At 38.8% G+C, this 18,399-nt stretch overlaps 1 protein-coding gene across 3 annotated transcripts in view; it reads right to left on the bottom strand.

The window, feature by feature from the left end:
- The window catches only part of LYST (lysosomal trafficking regulator), a 128,446-nt gene that overhangs the window by 75,908 nt on the left and 34,139 nt on the right, over positions 1-18,399 (bottom strand). For all 3 annotated transcript variants that reach the window (XM_070733990.1, XM_070733989.1, XM_070733991.1), the window contains 7 exons: positions 16,869-17,095; positions 14,024-14,087; positions 9,614-9,723; positions 6,623-7,046; positions 5,456-5,597; positions 4,715-4,888; positions 124-284 (listed from right to left, as the gene is read on the bottom strand). In XM_070733990.1, the coding sequence (XP_070590091.1) occupies positions 124-284; positions 4,715-4,888; positions 5,456-5,597; positions 6,623-7,046; positions 9,614-9,723; positions 14,024-14,087; positions 16,869-17,095 (1,302 nt within the window). The remainder of the gene's footprint in view (positions 1-123; positions 285-4,714; positions 4,889-5,455; positions 5,598-6,622; positions 7,047-9,613; positions 9,724-14,023; positions 14,088-16,868; positions 17,096-18,399) is intronic.

An 18,399-nucleotide genomic window follows, 5' to 3' on the forward strand; every position in this document is an offset into this window, starting at 1 on the left:
TCTAAATTTATAATAAAGCAAGATATAAGTGCTGTAATAAAACTTTAAAACCAATTGCAATATAAGGCAGAAATTCAGGACAAGATAAGAAGCAGATTATAACGAGCAAAAATTATAACATACCATTGAAGAGCAGCAAATTCCCAAGGCTCCACCTCCCAGTCAACTGTAAAAAATCATCTTGGGATGATGTATAATGGCCTGTCATACAGAAGGTCTTATTACAGTCGGATGACAAACTCATTTTTCTTGGAAGGGTATAATCTAAACAAATATCAGGTTTTCTAAAAGCAATAAAGAGATAAATAAATAAATGTAGCTTTTTCATGTCCTAAACACTTTTACTGAGAAAAAAAGGTAGTAAGAGCTTTATGTTGTTTAGTCTCTATCATCCATTAACAGAAGTAGCAAAAGAAGAGATTTAAGAAAATTTGAAGTGCTGTCCAACAGTCTCCATCTATTCCCTTCTTATCTGCCTTCTTATCTGCCTTAAATGGGTATGACTGCTGTAATCCACATCAGTAGATTTTGCTTTTCTGCTTCTATTAAAAGCGTCCCACATGTAGCAGCAGCCATTTAGTAGCAATTCCACATTCTAGTTCCAATGAAAATGAGAATACAGGCATCCCTTCAAGGATACCTTTCACCATCTCTTAAATTTCCCCTACATTATGCTGTTTAATTGCATGGAAAATTTACTTGTACCTGCAGTTTCAATCGCTTCAGTAACATTTCCTATTAATCCCCAATTATGACTGATGAACAACTAAATAATGAGCTAATTTATATCAATCCCATTAAAATATGAAAAAGGTTCATGTCTGTTGCTGAAGAACAATTTTCAGTGAAGCACACAGAAGAGCTATTGCGCAGGCAAATGGACAGCATTTATCCATCCTAGCACCTCATGGTTTCCTAAATGCACTTCAATAATCTTTCATTTTGCCTGTCACAGATTAGCAATTTAGTCATTAAGCAAAGCAGCTGCTAAATGAAAAAACTACTCTGACTGTACTTACAATTTTACTTTACAGCATTAGAAGGATATGATCCCAAACAGTCAGTGAACCCAAAACACAGGGAAGCATTTTGGAAACTCGATTCAAGAGGAAACCAGGTAAAAGGGCAAATCTTACAGCCCCTTTCCTCTATTCCAGTGATTTTCAACCTTTTTTGAGCCATGGCACATTTTTTACATTTACAAAATCCTGGGGCACACCACCAACCAAAATGACACAAAATGATACTCTAAGACAGTACATATTACACATATTATCTCCCCCTTGTGTGTGCGTGTGTGTGTGTATACACTCTTGAACCATTTCCAAAAACAGGTGAGGGCTGGGGTTTTTTCCTCTCTTATTCTTTGGGTGCTTTTTATCATATGCTTTAAATCAAGAGTCACTTCTCTCTCTCTTTTGTTCTCTCTCTTTCCTTTCATTCTCTGCCTCAATCATTTTCTCATTTATCTTTTTTCTCCCCTTTTTTCTCTCATTTCTCTCTCTCTCCCTTCCTCTCCTTCTCTCTCTCTCTCTCTTGCTTTCTCTCTCTCTCACTCACTTTCTCTCTCTCTTGCTTTCTTTCGCTGTTTCTCTCTCTTGATTTTTTTCTCTCTCTTTCTCTCTTTCTTTCTCTCTCTCACACACACACACACTCTCTTGCTTGCTTTCTTTCTCTCTTTCTTCTTTCTCTCTTTCTCTCTTGCTTTCTTTCTCTCTTTCTCTCTCCCCCTTTCTCTCTCTCTCTCTCTCGCGCTCTCTCTCCCTCTGTGTCTCGTTCTCTTTCTCTCTGTCTCTCTCCTGCTTCCTTTCTCTCTCTTGCTTTCTTTCTCTCTCTCTTTCTTTCTCTCTCTCTCACTCTCTTTCTCTCTCACTCACTCTCTTTCTCTCTCTCTCTCTCTTGCTTTCTTTCTCTTTCTCTCTCCCCCTTTCTCTCTCTCTCTCTCGCTCTCTCTCCCTCTGTGTATCGTTCTCTTTCTCTCTGTCTCTCTCTTGCTTCCTTTCTCTCTCTTGCTTTCTTTCTCTCTTTCTCTCTCTTTCTTTCTCTCTCTCTCTCTCTCACTCTCTTTCTCTCTCTCTTGCTTTCTTTCTCTCTCTCTCTTGCTTTCTTTCTCTTTCTCTCTCCCCTCTTGCGGCACACCTGACCATGTTCCGCGGCGTTGAAAAACACTGCTCTACTCCACCAGTCTTTGCAATTGAATAATTAGCAAGAGAAAGAATTGATGTTTATGTTTACATTCATTAGCGAGGAAGAGATTCCAAGAAAGTAAACAGGCACACAATGGGGAATGCACACTTAAAGGAATGTACCTGTGCCTGCTGTTTGCCTGGTGTGCTCAAGATCTGGCCAATTTCAAGCAGCAGCTGCAGCTCTAATTAACTAATTAAAGTCATAGCGCTATGCTTGTTAACTTGCAATCTCCAACTTTTTAGGAAAGTACTAAGGGGTGGGCTACTGCCCAGATGGGGGGAACGCAGTGGGATAGCAAAAATGGAGCTCCACCCCAAATCACCCAATTTGCACTGAAAGATGTTGAAAGAAAATGCAGGGCATCCTGCATAAGCCATGCCCACAGTGTGGCAGTAAAAATTTTGGTAGCCTTTCACTGGATGTACTGCAAGAAAAAGCAGTTCAGGAATATATTGCTTCTTTAGGCAATTTCTCCATGGAGTAGGAGTCTGCGGAGAGGGGCGGCATACAAATCCAATAAATAAATAAACTTGACACAGCAAAACTCACTCCCACCAACTCGCCATTGTCAACTCACTGCGGGGCAACTCGCCACAGCCAACTTGCCATGGGCTAATTCACATTGCAGGACTTAAAATAAATAAAAAAATATTTTAATTTTTGTCATTCACATTTCACTGTCACTCCGTTTGCATCCTTCCTTTAATGATTTTATTCCACCATTTTTTTAATATTAGTGTAACTCCTGTCCTGCAGTGAGTTGTCCCATGGTGAGCTGACCATAGTGAGTTTATTTATTTATTTATTTATTACTTAGATTTGTATGCCGCCCCTCTCCGAAGACTCGGGGCGGCTCACAACATGTAAAAACAAATCATAAGCAATCAGACAAATTTAAAATAATTAAATATTTAAAAACCCCATATGCTAACAGACACACACACAGACATACCATGCATAAATTAAACATGCCCAGGGGGAGATGTTCAGTTCCCCCATGCCTGACGGCAAAGGTGGGTTTTAAGGAGTTTACGGAAGGCAGGAAGAGTAGGGGCAGTTCTAATCTCCGGGGGGAGTTGGTTCCAGAGGGCCGGTGCCGCCACAGAGAAGGCTCTTCCCCTGGGGCCCGCCAACCGACATTGTTTAGTTGACGGGACCCGGAGAAGGCCCACTCTGTGGGACCTAATCGGTCGCTGGGATTCGTGCTGCAGGAGGCGGTCTCGGAGATATTCTGGTCCGATGCCATGAAGGGCTTTAAAGGTCATAACCAACACTTTGAATTGTGACCGGAAATTGATCGGCAGCCAATGCAGACTGCGGAGTGATGGTGAAACATGGGCATACCTAGGTAGGCCCATGACTGCTCTCGCAGCTGCATTTTGCACGATCTGAAGTTTCCGAACACTTTTCAAAGGTAGCCCCATGTAGAGAGCATTACAGTAGTCGAACCTCGAGGTGATGAGGGCATGAGTGACTGTGAGCAATGAGTCCCGGTCCAGATAGGGCCGCAACTGGTGCACCAGGCGAACCTGGGCAAATGCCCCCCTCGCCACAGCTGAAAGGTGTTGTTCTAATGTGAGCTGTGGATCGAGGAGGACGCCCAAGTTGCGGACCCTCTCTGAGGGGGTCAATAATTCCCCCCCCCCCAGGGTAATGGACGGACAGATGGAATTGTCCTTGGGAGGCAAAACCCACAGCCACTCCGTCTTATCCGGGTTGAGCTTGAGTCTGTTGACACCCATCCAGGCCCCAACAGCCTCCAGGCACCGGCACATCACTTCCACCGCTTCATTGACTGGGTATGGGGTGGAGATGTAAAGCTGGGTATCATCCGCATATTGATGATACCTCACCCCATGTCCTTGGATGAGTTGTCCTGCAGAGAGTTGGCCGTGGCAAGCTGGCCATAGTGAATTGTCATCAACACATTTCCCTATGCAGAGTGAGTTGGGGAACAGATCAGAAACAGGACCACAAGTAATAATTGACTGTAATGGTAACATGATACGTGATTGACAGAGAGAGACTTCAAATGCATGCATTTGTCATAAAGTTACTTTTTCATCACCATCATAACTTCAATAGGTCACGGATTAAGGCAGCCACTAATGAAGACTACCTGTCAATGTCAATGCCTGCAAACCTCTTACGAATCTCTTCCTTTTTCAGGGAGCCGAGTCTTCGGAGAGGGGTGGCATACAAATCTAATAAATTATTATTACCTTTATTTACCAGGGAAACAGACGGAATAATGCTCTAGGTGCCAGTGGAGAGATTCTTCATAGATCAAACTCCTTTTGTGACTTTCTGACAAGCAAAGCCAACGGGAAAGCTAGATTCGCTTAATAACCATGTTACAAATTTAAGAACTACAGTGATTCATTTAACTAATGTGGCAAAAAGTCATGAAATGGAACAAAACTGACTTCACAAATTTCTCACTAAACATCATAAATTTTGGGCTCAACTGTGCTCGTAGATTAAGGCCTACTTGTATATTATTTATAATCTTGGAAAAGCATACCTCTGACCACAAATCCATAGAGAGAGAGTTCCATGGATATTTTTCTTGTTTTCTGGTTGTTCAATGTAGGTTAGTGCCAAATGCTGCCATTTGCCTACAAGGAAGGTATTCTCTGGTGTTTCTGCTTGTGCTAATAATCCAGCTTTCATTTCATCATTTGGATCCATACATATACTATGAAAATAAAAAAGAGGGAAATCACCCAAAAGTTATCAAAATATATACTGATCAAAAAAATTAAGAGAACACTCAAATAACACATCCTACATCTGAATGAATGAAATATTCTCATTGGATACTTGGAGTTATATTCTGTTGTTTAAGTTTATTGTTTCCCTTTATTTTTTTGAGCACTGTATTTCAATATATATTGCCTCTTTCCCAAAACTACTTTGCTTATGTTGTTCTATCATGTGCTCTATTGATCCAAGACATAGCACAGGAATCTGATATACACTTTTAATAACGGACCAAATTATTTTTCTACAAGCTGCAACTCTATTGTATATGCCACTTTATTAATGTTATAAAACTATTTTTATCAACTGATTTCTAGGGTTAGTAAAACACAAATGCAACCAGTAAAATTAAGCAAAAATATCAACTTGATGCAACCTGATAAAACCAGGGTATATAAAAGTACAGAAGAGGGCAACATTTCACTGGATGTTCTAGCAAATCTCTGATGATAAAAGGCATAAATAATGCAGGGTTTTCATCTCTAAAACAAGATAATGGTACCGAAATGTGAAAGCTCCTGAGTTCACATTAGCCCAGACTTGTATCATCAATGCTTTGGAGCCCAGTGAAAATATATGAAGGTAGCCATCTTCAAGAAGTTTGTCTCCCAAATTGAGGTAATCAAATCCAGGTTTGCTTTCTTCTGCAACACATAACAATGATAAAATCATGCATATCATTAATCAGAATATTATTCCACAAAAGAGAAGAATCTGGAACTTTGGTTTATTTTGAAATTTAATTTATAGACATGCACAAGTATTATGCACAGGAGCATTTCATTTTGTATTGCTTATAATTTGGAAAATATTAAGCCAACTTTAGAACAGCTATACAAGTAACAAAGTAACAATTGTATAAATAACAAAGAATAAAATTGTTGCAATGACCCATGGGGTTGGGAGGCATATAAGTCAAATAAATTAAATATTTTTTTTTACTAAGGATTAAAAACATATATAAATGTTAATATAGGAGCCAACTAAATGAAAAATCAGAATGCCTCATCCAAACTGATTTAGAAAGAGTACATCAAATTAAAATTGTGAAAAGCATTAAAGAACTTGCAGATCAAATGGCAGTGATATATGAGAATATTAAAAGTATTAACTTAAAGCTACGATTAACAGGTTTTGAGCAAAAATGCAATGGTTTTCTGTACCAATAATTTAAATCTTTACAGCATCAAATACAAATGTATATCAAAAAAGACTAACCCTACCAAAATTAGCTTCCTCTACGCTAGTAATATTAAGTAACAGGACTTAATCTCAGCTCTCATCAAAATTAATAAGCAATATACTGTATAAAATTAAGCAAATGTCCCAGTCATTTTGTGGGACCCAGAAAATGTGCCCTTTTGTATGGTACCTCCCCTTTGACATACCTTACCACCTGAGAATGGATTGACACTAAGCCTGTTGGCCTTGCAGAAGGTGCTTAAGATCTGACTGTCTGCCCAAAGATGAGACCAGGAAGTATGGAAGTTATAGATATTTGACATTGTTTTGAATTTTTTCATATTTGGTTGTTAATTCTTTTTCTTTTAGTACATGTTGTGTTTTCTGCAGTTTATCATTGTTTTAATGTTTAATTCACTTCGACACTCAGAGAAACAGCCATATAGATGTTTTCAATAATTTCCACAGCTTTACCTGTGTGGCTTACCTGCTTCATCCAAACTGCTTTCGTGTGATATTAATGACTTGCTCCTTCTTTTCATTTTTTTGCCTTTCTCCAAGGGACTGCCTCCTCTGAGAATACATTCAGCGCTAAACCACAACGAGATACTGAATCCTTCAGACATATGTGGCCAACAGTTTTGTCCCACCAGGGGTAAATGGATTGGAGCCACGTGCCATGGAGAGAGAAGATGGTGTGGCAAACTCTCTCCATCGGGTTCTTTCTTTGACTGGACTAATTTTGCTCGCCTTAGAAAGGCTACAGTTTTGCTGCTGAATGTAGGGGCTGATTTTTGGCAAGGGCTGCTTCCTAAACTTGGAATTTGGTGCAAAGGAAATACGATGTGCTGTAAAGGCCTCATCATGGTATTTGCCTCCAAAATCTTTAGGATTCCTTTAAGGAGGATACCCTAAAAGAAATGAACAAAATAATTAACAAACTATCATCGTACCAGATATTTGGCTCCCTAACACAATACTTATGAGTGTCAATGAGTCTGGTGATAGCTTCTGCTCAATTTCTTTTTTGAATAATAAAGTTTTATTAATTTTTTAATAGTAAAAACATACACACTACATGTAACACAGTGCTCAGTGATTTGTGTGCTCACCATCAGACAACATTCAAACCCCACCACCAAAACGAGGGTTTACTGTATAGATAACAATGTAAAGCAAGATCATTCTATCTGTTTGCATATTATAAAGTAATTCCAATTTATTCTTCGTAGCTTGGTCTTGAATCCTACTAGCCATGTAACCTCTAACCCTATCCCATCATCCCATCAGTTCTCGCATTTTATTTTCATTAACCATATTCATCTTTATAGCCATAATTTCAAACTGAATGTGATCCACCATGTACTGGTACTAATTTTGTATTGTCCATTTCGTTGCATCCTTCCAACCTAAAACTATTACCCCTTGGGCACTTTCTATAGCTGCTATTTCAATTTCTCTAAATTCTCCCATATCATTCCTTTTTACTAATACTGCCATTTCTTTTGTGGTTGTCCAGCTTATGTTTAACATCCTATTAATTTCCTCTTGCACCTCCTTCCAAAATTTCTGCACTACTACACATTCCCAAAACATATGCATGAACACCCATGCCAACAGGCACTCTTAACATTCTACTGAAAATGTGCGAGTTGAACAAGTGTATAGTACCACGTATGTAAAATTGTTCTCCTCATTTCTCTAATTCTTGTATTCTTAATTTTCCTTATATACTCCACTATATTCTTCATCTCTTGTACATCTATTTGTAATTCACTTTGCCACCATCCAGTTAATCGCTGGATCACATACCCATTTGCCTGCGTTCACATCCTATATATGTTGCTTGCCTGTGCCTTAGTGCTGTCGATTTTTTATCTTAATATCTTCTCTAACTCCGTTTCCTCCCTTAGTAGTGCTTCTTTATTTTCTCTTTCAGTCAAATATTTACATATTGCATTTATTTGCAACCATCTCTGCTGGCCTAACCACCATTCTCTTCAATTTCTACCGGCTCTTCCATCGTTCTTGTTAATTGTTCTATCCTAGTTATCCCTTTGCCCTTCAATTCCGCTATTGCCCTATTTACTCCTGCTCACTTTTTAACACGTTTTTAAAAATAAATTAACAGAGGGCATGCTACAAAATTAAGCATAACCCACTGTTTTGTTTTTCTCAGAATGCCTTTGTATTCTGTCTGAAGTTCAGAAGCTCCATTAGAAATAGATTATGCTGGTGGGTTATGCTTAATTTTGTAGCATGCCCTCTGTTAATTTATTTTTAAAAACTTGTTAGAAAGTGAGCAGGAGTAAATAGGGCAATAGCGGAGTTGAAGGTCCGCAAGTCCCTAGAGGGCCATGATGTCATCACAGGGGGTCCATTAAGGCTTGAAAAAAATGTTATTATTCAAATATTGAATTAAGTCTTGTGGTCCATTTCCACAGTCTGTGACCACAAAAAATATTTAAAAGGAGTTTGTGGTGAAGAAAAGCTTGAGAACCACTGAAATAGATGAATATTGCCATAAAAACCTACATGGACTGTCCTGCTCAGAAGAAAAGCAGGCAGGATAAACAGAGGATATCCTGGAAATTAATTAATTAATTAATTAATTAATTAATTAATTACATTTGTATGCCGCCCCTCTCCGTAGACTCGGGGTGGCTCACACCACCATTCTCTTTGATTTCTACTGGCTCTTCCATCGTTCTTGTATAATTGTACTATCCTAGTTACCCCTTTGCCCTTCAATTCAAATCTAGAAAGTATAAGTAATAAGTTTGCTGTCCAATGAATGGATGTTTGGGATTTATCCATGTGCTATCTTCCCATCATTGCTATACAGCCAGACACTCATCACTACCAAAAAACCCTCCATCAATGGACAACCATAAGATTAGAGCATAACCTTTTGTCTGAAATTTATATTGTTGAAACTATTCTTAACCAGAAACAAGATGAAAGAAACAAACATAAACTACAACAACAACAATCATCATCATCATCATCATCATCATCATCATCATCATCATCATCATCTTAAAACATAACTTTTTTCAAGCTATTAAATTTCTAACAAATTGCTCAAATCTACACAAATTGTTAATATATTCCAGTTACAGCAGCGGTCCCCAACCTTTCTCACTTGGCAAACTGATGCGGGTGTGTGTGTGTGAGATGGTTTGGTGCGAGCGACAGGGGTGTGTGTGCAGCTCCATTTGTGCAAGCGGCAGGCACATGCATAAATGGAGCTCAGCATGCTGCTTACACAAATAGAGCTGTGCACACATGCATATTTGCCTTGGTTGGCTGGGCTCCGAAAGGGCAGTGGCCTGGCACCAAGGCACGGCCCAGGGGCTGGGGATTCCCAAATTAAAGGATAACATGCTAATTTCACAATCTTGGTAATAAAACACAAATATGAAATCAATAATTAACTTCAATTCAGAGTACTTCCCTTTTACTGTTAAAATCTTACCGTCGCAGGTGTTTTTTCTAAAAAGGTCCTTAAAAGAAGTGTGAGTTCCTCTGAAGATGTGTTTGAGCTCATCAGAGAAACCAGCAGATCCACTAATATTTTCTGACATTCTGAAATGCAGAATCATGAGTTTAAAATTATTCCATATTATACTACCGCTGTTAAATCTGTTAAAAATAGAATGCAATCCATCAAATTTAATCTAATAAACCACTCGGTGTGGCTTCTAGGCTTCTTTTCTTATTTGTCCCAGCAGCAACCCCCCACATTGCTGCATTGTTTTTCCTTGCATCAGAGGAAATAACTGAAAAAAACTACATTGACTTGTGATTAGGAAGACATATCTTGCTTCATTTCCATCTCCTGTTTGTTCACTGATACAATTTCTGGTGTGTAATCACAAGCACAAAAACATGCTGCTCTAGAAGATTCCACCCCATCTAATAGCAATGTAAAAATGTAAACAACTACAGTGTCATAGGGATGACAATATGCAAGTATATTTTAAACCCTTTGGATTACTTTACGAATAGCAAAGGCAAAGCAACTGCCAATAACTATAAATAATACTATATACAGTGATAACTTGTCTTACAAACTTAATTGGTTCCAGGACGAGGTTCTTAAGGTGAAAAGTTTGTAAGACGAAACAATGTTTTCCATAGGAATCAATGGAAAAGTGATTAATGCGTGCAAGCCCAAAATTCACCCCTTTTGCCAGCCAAAGCGCCTAGTTTTGAGCTGCTGGGATTTCCCTGAGGCTCCCCTCCATGGGAAACCCCACCTCTGGACTTCCGTTGCCAGTGAAGCACCTGTTTTTGCACTGCTGGGATTCCACTGCAGCATCAGAAAAACACGGAAGTCCGGAGGTGGGGTTTCCCATAGAGGGGAGCCTCAGGGAAATCCCAGCAGCACAAAAACGGGTGCTTCGCTGGCAACGGAAGTCTGGAGGCGGGGCATCCCAGAGGCGGCGGTGGGTTTGTAAGGTGAAAATAGTTTGTAAGAAGAGGCAAAAAAATCTTAAACCCCGGGTTTGTATCTCAAAAAGTTTGTATGATGAGGCATTTGTAAGACGAGGTATCACTGTATTATATTCAGCATCTTTTGCTTGTGGAACTATGGAAGTGATATTAGTTTTCACCTCAAATGTGATATAGATTCAGATACGTCTTCCCTTCTGAGCGAGATACTAGACAAAGTGTTGGCAACTGTCAGCTCTGGAGCCTCATGTGGCTCTTTCAGCCCTTCTGCTACAGCTCCCAATGCCACTGCTGCCACCGCCTCCATGGCCTGCCCACTGTTCTGACCTAGGCTTCCTTATTAAATAACAGGGCACAAAAGCATCTCAAAAAGCTCTTTTTATTGGTAACAGCTAATTGTTTTCATTAACAGTTGTCCTAAGTCCAAATAAAGTAAGTCTTTTCTTTGTAACGGCTGCTAATTATTGTCATTAGTACGTCCAAGCAAAATAAAACAAGTCCGACTAAAAGTCTTACAGGGAAAGGCAGATATCACACACATGAACCTTGCTCTTCTTTGGCAATCTGCCAAGGAACTGTTTGCAAGAAACCCTAGCAAGTTCAAACAGTAATAAAACAAAGGCTTGAGTTGCAAAGAAGAGATCTGGAAATGAACGGAGATGCTTCCTGCAACTCACCCTTTCGTGTTCTCCACTTAAATAGCCTATGGAAGGGGCTGATTATCCCCAAGCCTTACTCCCGAGTAATCCTCCTCTGGAACCGGTGTTGCCTTTTGGCAGCCCTGCACATTCGTGCATTGAGAACAGGCTCCTCCTGTTCTTCTCCCTCACTCATATCAGCCTCTGGAAGTTCTGAAGGCCCTGGCTGAATCTCTGTCTCTGGCACTGAGTCTTCTCCAGACGCCAGGCCTGGCCCAAGGTCCTCCTCAGCCTCCTTGCTGTCCAGCTCTGCTTCCAGCTGCACAGGCCACCAGCAGACCACAACAATCACCATGCGCAGCAATGAAAGTTAGTGCACTTCAAAATGGGGGAGATGAGATCCCCTTCTCCTGGAACCCATTACAACGTAGAACCTCCCCGCTCACCCCTGACAACAACCACAGTGTTGGCCACAGCACAGCATGGAGTGGGCCAGTGTCTCAGGGCAGAGAGCAGGTTGCATGTCCAGCACCAACGAAGGCCAGAAGTAGCTGCCCACTGTTTCCTGCTTTAGTCAAGCAGCGAGAGAGAAACAGAGAGAGAGAGAGTCGGCTTGATTAGCCTCCATCTGCTACCCTCTCTCCACCTTTACCCAGTTTTGCAAGGATTCAGCAGAGGCTGCCTTGGTGTTGGGGAGGGGGCATCCCTTATTTGCATGCCAAGCATCTTTGGGGACTTTGACGCCCGGGGACTATATTTTCCAGCCACTTTGGACCGAGTTGCAGGATGCATACAGATGCCTGTCCAAGTGTGCTGCTACTTGGGATGATGCTTCTATGAAGTCTATGTGGCAAACTAAGGCAGCAACTTCGTTGCACTGTGATGTAATAGCCTGACAGCCACTCCTTTTGCAATGCAAGGTTTATTTTTGTATCATTCCAGAGACAGAGAGAATGTAGCCGAATTTTCTTACAGTTATTCCCTGGGTTTGTAGGTTGGGGATGGGGAGTGGGAGAGAGGGAGGGGAGTGGGAGAGAGAAAGACAAAGAGAGAGAAAGGGGGAAAGAGAGAGGGAGGGAAAGAGACAGAGAGAAAGAGAGAGAAAAAGAAGACAAACAGTGAGAGAATGTCAGAGAAAGAGAGGGGGGAAAGAGAGAGAGAGAAGGAAAGAGAAAGAGAGAAGGAAAGAATGACAGAGAGAAAGAGAGACTGAGAGAGAGAAAGGAGGAAAGACAAAGAGAGAGACAGAGAGGGTGAGGGAAAGAGAAATAGAAAGAAAGAAAGAAAGAAAGGGGAGGGAAAAAGAGTGACAGAGAAATAGAGAGGGGAAAGAGAGAGGGAGGGGAAACAAGAGATAGATACAGAGATAGATATAGAGAAAGGGGGAGGTAAAGAGAGAAAGAGAGAGACAGAGAGGGTGGGGGAGATAGACAGAGAGAAAGAGGGGGAGGGAAAGAGAGACAGAAAGAGAGAGAGAGAGAGAGAAACAGCGAGGGGAAAAGAGATATAGATATAGAGAAAGGGGGAGGTAAAGAAAGAAAAAGAGAGACAGAGAGGGTGAGGGAGATAGACAGAGAGGTAGACAGAGAGAAAGAGGAAAGAGGGAGAGAAAACAAGAGAGAGATACAGAGATAGATATAGAGAAAGGAAGAGGTAAAGAAAGGGTAAAACGGGGAAAGAGAACGAGGGAGGTAAAAGAGAGAGAAAGGGATTTGTGGCTCCCAGTGTTTTCTTTTCTGTGGGAAATGGGTCCAAATGGCTCTTTGAGTGGTTAATGTTGCAGACCCCTGTGCAAAACCCTCTATCTTAAACAATGTTGTTGAAGAATGCGCCTGCATAAGTGCACCAGAGTTCTTTCCATCCTCTGTCCTAATGTTTGTCTTTTACTAGTATCATGTATATAAATATTGTATCTTTATATACCACCAATACGTACTTGACAAAACAAACAAATAAATAAATAAAAATAAAGAAAGAAAGCCAGACTACCTTCATACCTATCCTCTATTCAAACCTATGGTAAAATAAGTAGAACTGAAGCAAAATCAAGAGTTTCCAGAGTAAAATAATCTATACAAACTGTAATTTCCCCGTCAAGACAGGCCACTGAAGTCACATGATTATACTGTAAATAATATATCATGAAGACAATATATACAAAAATCAATTTTTCTTGAATTAATGTCATTTATTTCATTGTCCTTATATGAGTTTTAAAATATCTACCTATTTATCTGAAGAAATTTATCAAACCAGAAAAAAAATCAATACAGAATGTTATTGATTCTGTATATAATATAATAGAAGCTATTACCTAAGAGTGATGATTCCCCTCTCATGGTTATACATCTTTCTTAAAATTGAAGATTAAAACTGGTTCTCTTCTGAAACCCATTAGAATATGAAATAGGATGGACAGAGTTTGAACAGATAGTTTATGAATTGAGTAATTTCTTTCACACCCAATCTAATCATCATCCTGGGGCAAATATGAAGTTAAATGTCATTTACAGTCAAAAGCTGTATAATCCAGCAGAACAAAGCCCATTTAAATCACAGTATTTCATTAGGAATTTACCTTATTACTATAATGCTGTCTCACATAAACCAATAACATGCTTTTCTTTGCTTTGCTAGACTATGCTCAAAATTAGAAGAATATACTGAAAATATATCACTGAGTAGGAACATCTAGCATTTCAAAATGCAGATGTATCCATTTATATCACAAGAGTAGCTGCCAAGTGTTAAAGCAAATCAAAAGGAAATATCCATTTTTATATACAACTCACCATGAAAGGTATCTGTTTGTGCCAATACATGGAGGAATCCTCCCAGAAGGCTCTTTACAGCTCCCTATAAACCATCCAAGATTTAAAAAAAATTAACCAAACCCTCTGTTTCCTCAAGTTCGTAATTATGTTTTCACATTAAGAAGCTCTTTTATTTATTTATTTATTTATCTATTTATTTATTTAATTAGATTTGTATGCTGCCCCTCTCCGAAGACTCGGGGCGGCTCACAACATAATAAAAAACAATATAACATTGCAACAAATCTAATGTTAAAAAAAAACCATATTTAAAACCGCAGTAATTAAAAACCATGCGACACATACATACCAACACATAAAATATAAAAGCCTTGGGGAAGTGTTTCAGTTCCCCCATTCTTGCCAAGTTATAAGATGGATAGACTGTACACTACAGATATATAAACATGTCTAGCATGTGATACAATTTGGTCTTGTTCACACCTCTTCTCTAAATTCTAAATTCTCCATCAACACAGTATTTTCATAGCAAATGGTCTTATTCACAGTTATTCCCAATCTTTTGTTTCCCTGCCTGTTAAGAATGTCTGTGTCTCTATTTAATGTATGTTTGAGGGGTATATGAAAAAAAACATAAGATAAGCCTGGGCAGTGACCTCAAAAGGCAACTGGACTTTCTTTGTTTTTCCTTGAAGATGTTTGAAAATATGTCTATATCTCCACGTAGACATGTAGTGATTTTGTTTACTGGACATAATAAAGCCATCTATATATACAATAGGACAATGTGCATTGTCGTTTGTCTCTTTATCCAACAAAGTCCTTTAAATTTGCTTTAAGTTCTCCCTAAGGCCAGGCTTAACTAGGAGTAGCAATCATTTTAGCAGGAGGAGGAATTTGAAACCAAATATTAACCTGGTATTTGAATGACATTCCACTGTTTGATGGAATATTTCAGTTTTGGAGCAGCCTGATTTCAGAGAAGGTTTCTCTATTTTTGGAAGTGAACTCTCTACAAAAAAAGAGTTATCTGTGATCCGGAACCCAATGAATTAACATTATGAATACATTTAGAACACAGTGGATTACTTAGTGTTCCAGAAGACTCACTTCCAGAAACAAAATTCCTGGAATGCTTTGATTGACGCATTCCTTCCTTGTCATTGTCATATTCCTTCCTAGAGCCTTAAGATAAGGATTCCTTGAAGGTTTCCTGTAGTTGAAATGCTGAAGGTTCCTCAAATTGTCTATTGATTCCCCTTTTGTCTAGGCTTTGTAGGAATATCTCTTGTCCTTTCTGTCCAAGCAATTCATGAACAGACAGAAATATCAATATAAAAGCAATATATAGGTCATCTTATGTTCTAACCATGTTCACAACTTAACACGACATAACCTATAACTAAAATCATGTATATACAAAAATTAATAAACAAAAATTATCTACATCATCTGGTAGAACGGGCGATACAGTGAAAAACAGAACCTCAATTAAAATTTATACTCCCTGTGAAGTGAACATCTTTTGCAAATAGAATGTCAGACAATGAAAACAAGTGTCTGATATGTCAAGGCAGAAAATGTTTACAGCATTTTAAATATGGTGATTGAAGGACTATTTTTTTTGTTCCCATCAACGCAGTGAATATTTCACCATCAACTCTTACAGTATGAACAATTTAGTGCCAGTCTCTAAAGTAAAGTATTTTATGCATCAAGCTCTTCATCACTAACATGTTGAATTATGTCCTCAAATGAACCAAAACATATGCTAGATAAAAACCTTAATTCACTGGCTGGGTTGGCATAACACTATATATAAAACAGATTTAAGAGTTTGTGATCAGAATATGGTGGCTTCTGAAATTTTGCAGGGATGTGATTAATTAATTTAAAAATTAATTAATACATTTGTTTGACTTCCCAAAATAAAATTCTAGGATTAGAGATGGGCAAGAAATATATTTTTAATAATTATTTATTTTATTTAATAATTAAATTTTAATTTAGCAAATAAAACAATGATAGGATCTTCCCACTTCATAAAATAAAACAATTCACTGGAAAACAAGCAAATTTTAAATCATATTTCCATTAGGAAAAATGCTGAGTTTTGTATTATTTCTAAAATCTGTTAATGGTTGAGATAGCCACTCATACTCTTAATTCTATTATTTTGGAATGGTGCCTCCTCTTTACAGCAGCATGAGGAAGTACTGTCAGTGATCCAGCTTAGTATCCGTAAACCAATGCTTCATATTCACTCCTTGATTTGCTTGGATAAGCCAAGCAAAATGGGAACAAACATGACAGTGATTCGGCTTTGGCTGTCCAAATCATAAAGGATAAACATATAAAAACAGAAGTCACTTGGCAGCTGGCTTATTCAAACAAAGTAGAGAGAAAAGCCAGAACCTTGCCAGACAACACCAGAAGTTTTCCTTCCCATTTTGCTTGGACAAACCAACAGACAGCTTGTCTAGGGGAAATAGATGCAAGTTATGACAGCAATGCTGAACTTCAAACACAAATCCCCCATTGCAGCTCACTGTGTGAACTAGGGCATCGTATTAAGCCATAACACTCTTTCTTTGGACAACCAGATTTTGTAAAGCTGGTTTTAATGCTTAAGAGACTCTGCACCAGACTATCATAATGTGGTTTTTTTGATTAGGAGAGATGGATTTTGCCAAGCGGTGTCTGCGTCTAGTAGGTTATATATATATTTCCTTTTTACCAATGTTTCTTTTTTTACTAGTATCATGTATATGAATATTATTATATCTTTGCATACCACAAATATGTACTTGACAAAACAAACAAACAAATAAATAAATGTGAATCCAGCAACAAGGACATATACCTGTTCCATTAGTAATGTTGCATTTTTTTCTTTCAGCCTGACTACTTTCAAGAAGCTGTGGAAAACATGAGTGAGCACATCTAGGCTCGGACTGCCAACAGAAAGTAAATGTAATTCCAGCATACATAGTTCAGGATATATCAATTCTCCTTGAATAATATTTTCAGCGAGATCACTAGAAACACTGCAATAGCCAAAACATCCTTGCTCTCTTTTAATGTCTGTTCCTGGGGGGGGAAAGAGACACATTATGAATGGCATGTACGTGTGTTGTTGATGTGTTCTGCCATGAGTTTTAATTAGGTTTTTTTTCTTGACTTCTTTTTATTGTTATTTGTCATATATTGCTGTAAGCCGCCATGAGTCCTGCGGAATTGGGCAGCACAGAAGTTAAAATAAATAAATAATACATGGAAATTCCATTATTCAGAGGTTGTTTGCCCTACCCATCTTTTTTTGTGAGTTTTATCCTGCTACTCAACATTACTTGACAACAGAATGGATGACTAGAAGTCAAATACTCCAGGGGTGCGTTCCACTTACCTTCACCACCAGTTTACATCACAATGTTTTGCACATGCATGCGCGCTCCCCTTGTGTGTGCGCGCACATTCTCCTGTGAAATTTGGCTTTCACGCATGCTCAGTAGCTGGAATCAACCTGAAACACAGCTGAGGAGCTAATCAGCTGTGCTCCAGGTGAAGGAATAAAGTTTAAATCCAGGGGCGGGTGGAAAGGCCCTTTGACAAAAACAGGAAAAACCTTCAAAACAGTAAAAAAATTAGCAAAAAAATCCCCAAAAAAGATGGCGGCGCTCACGGACTGACACCAGCCAATCCAGTTCAGTGACATCACCAGCAGGTTGCTAGAATTTGGGCAATCCAGTCTGAACCGGAAGGAACCCACCCCTGCTCTACACAGTACAAAGTCCCAAATCAACTTATAGCATACTCTCAGTGAAATGTAAAGGGTAAATCATATACACTCATATTCAGTGTACGTCTGGCTTTAGAAATTAGGTAAACAGGCATTGCAGATTACATGATAATAACCTGTCTATTTTGATGGCTTTTTATTTATTTATTTACATCTTCATTAATAATGCTGCTTACAAATGCGGTACACCTATTTAAAAAAATATTTCTAGAAAGTGAGTCTTTATAAAGGGTTGCATTATACTAAAAAACATGACATAAGATTTGTAACAGGGGTCCCCAACCACTAGGCGATGGCCGGGTTCTGGGCCACAGCCCATTTGGAACCAGAGTGGTAGAGACTGCACTGCTTGCATAAACAGAGTTTCACACGCATATACCAACAGGTCGAAAAAGAACCATAGACTCTGCCCCCACCCCATGAAGCTGCAAAGATGAAGCTTCCATAAAGAAAAAATAAAAATTCAAGTTGTATTCCTGAATGACAAAATTATGAAGCAAATAAGAATGGAAGAAATAATGTAGCTGCTTCTGTTTTTCATAATAATGCTATTACAGAATTTTCCAACATTCTGGTATTGTTGTCTTTATATTTC

The sequence above is a fragment of the Erythrolamprus reginae genome, chromosome 1, assembly GCF_031021105.1.
Source record: "Erythrolamprus reginae isolate rEryReg1 chromosome 1, rEryReg1.hap1, whole genome shotgun sequence".
NCBI lineage: Eukaryota > Metazoa > Chordata > Lepidosauria > Squamata > Dipsadidae > Erythrolamprus > Erythrolamprus reginae.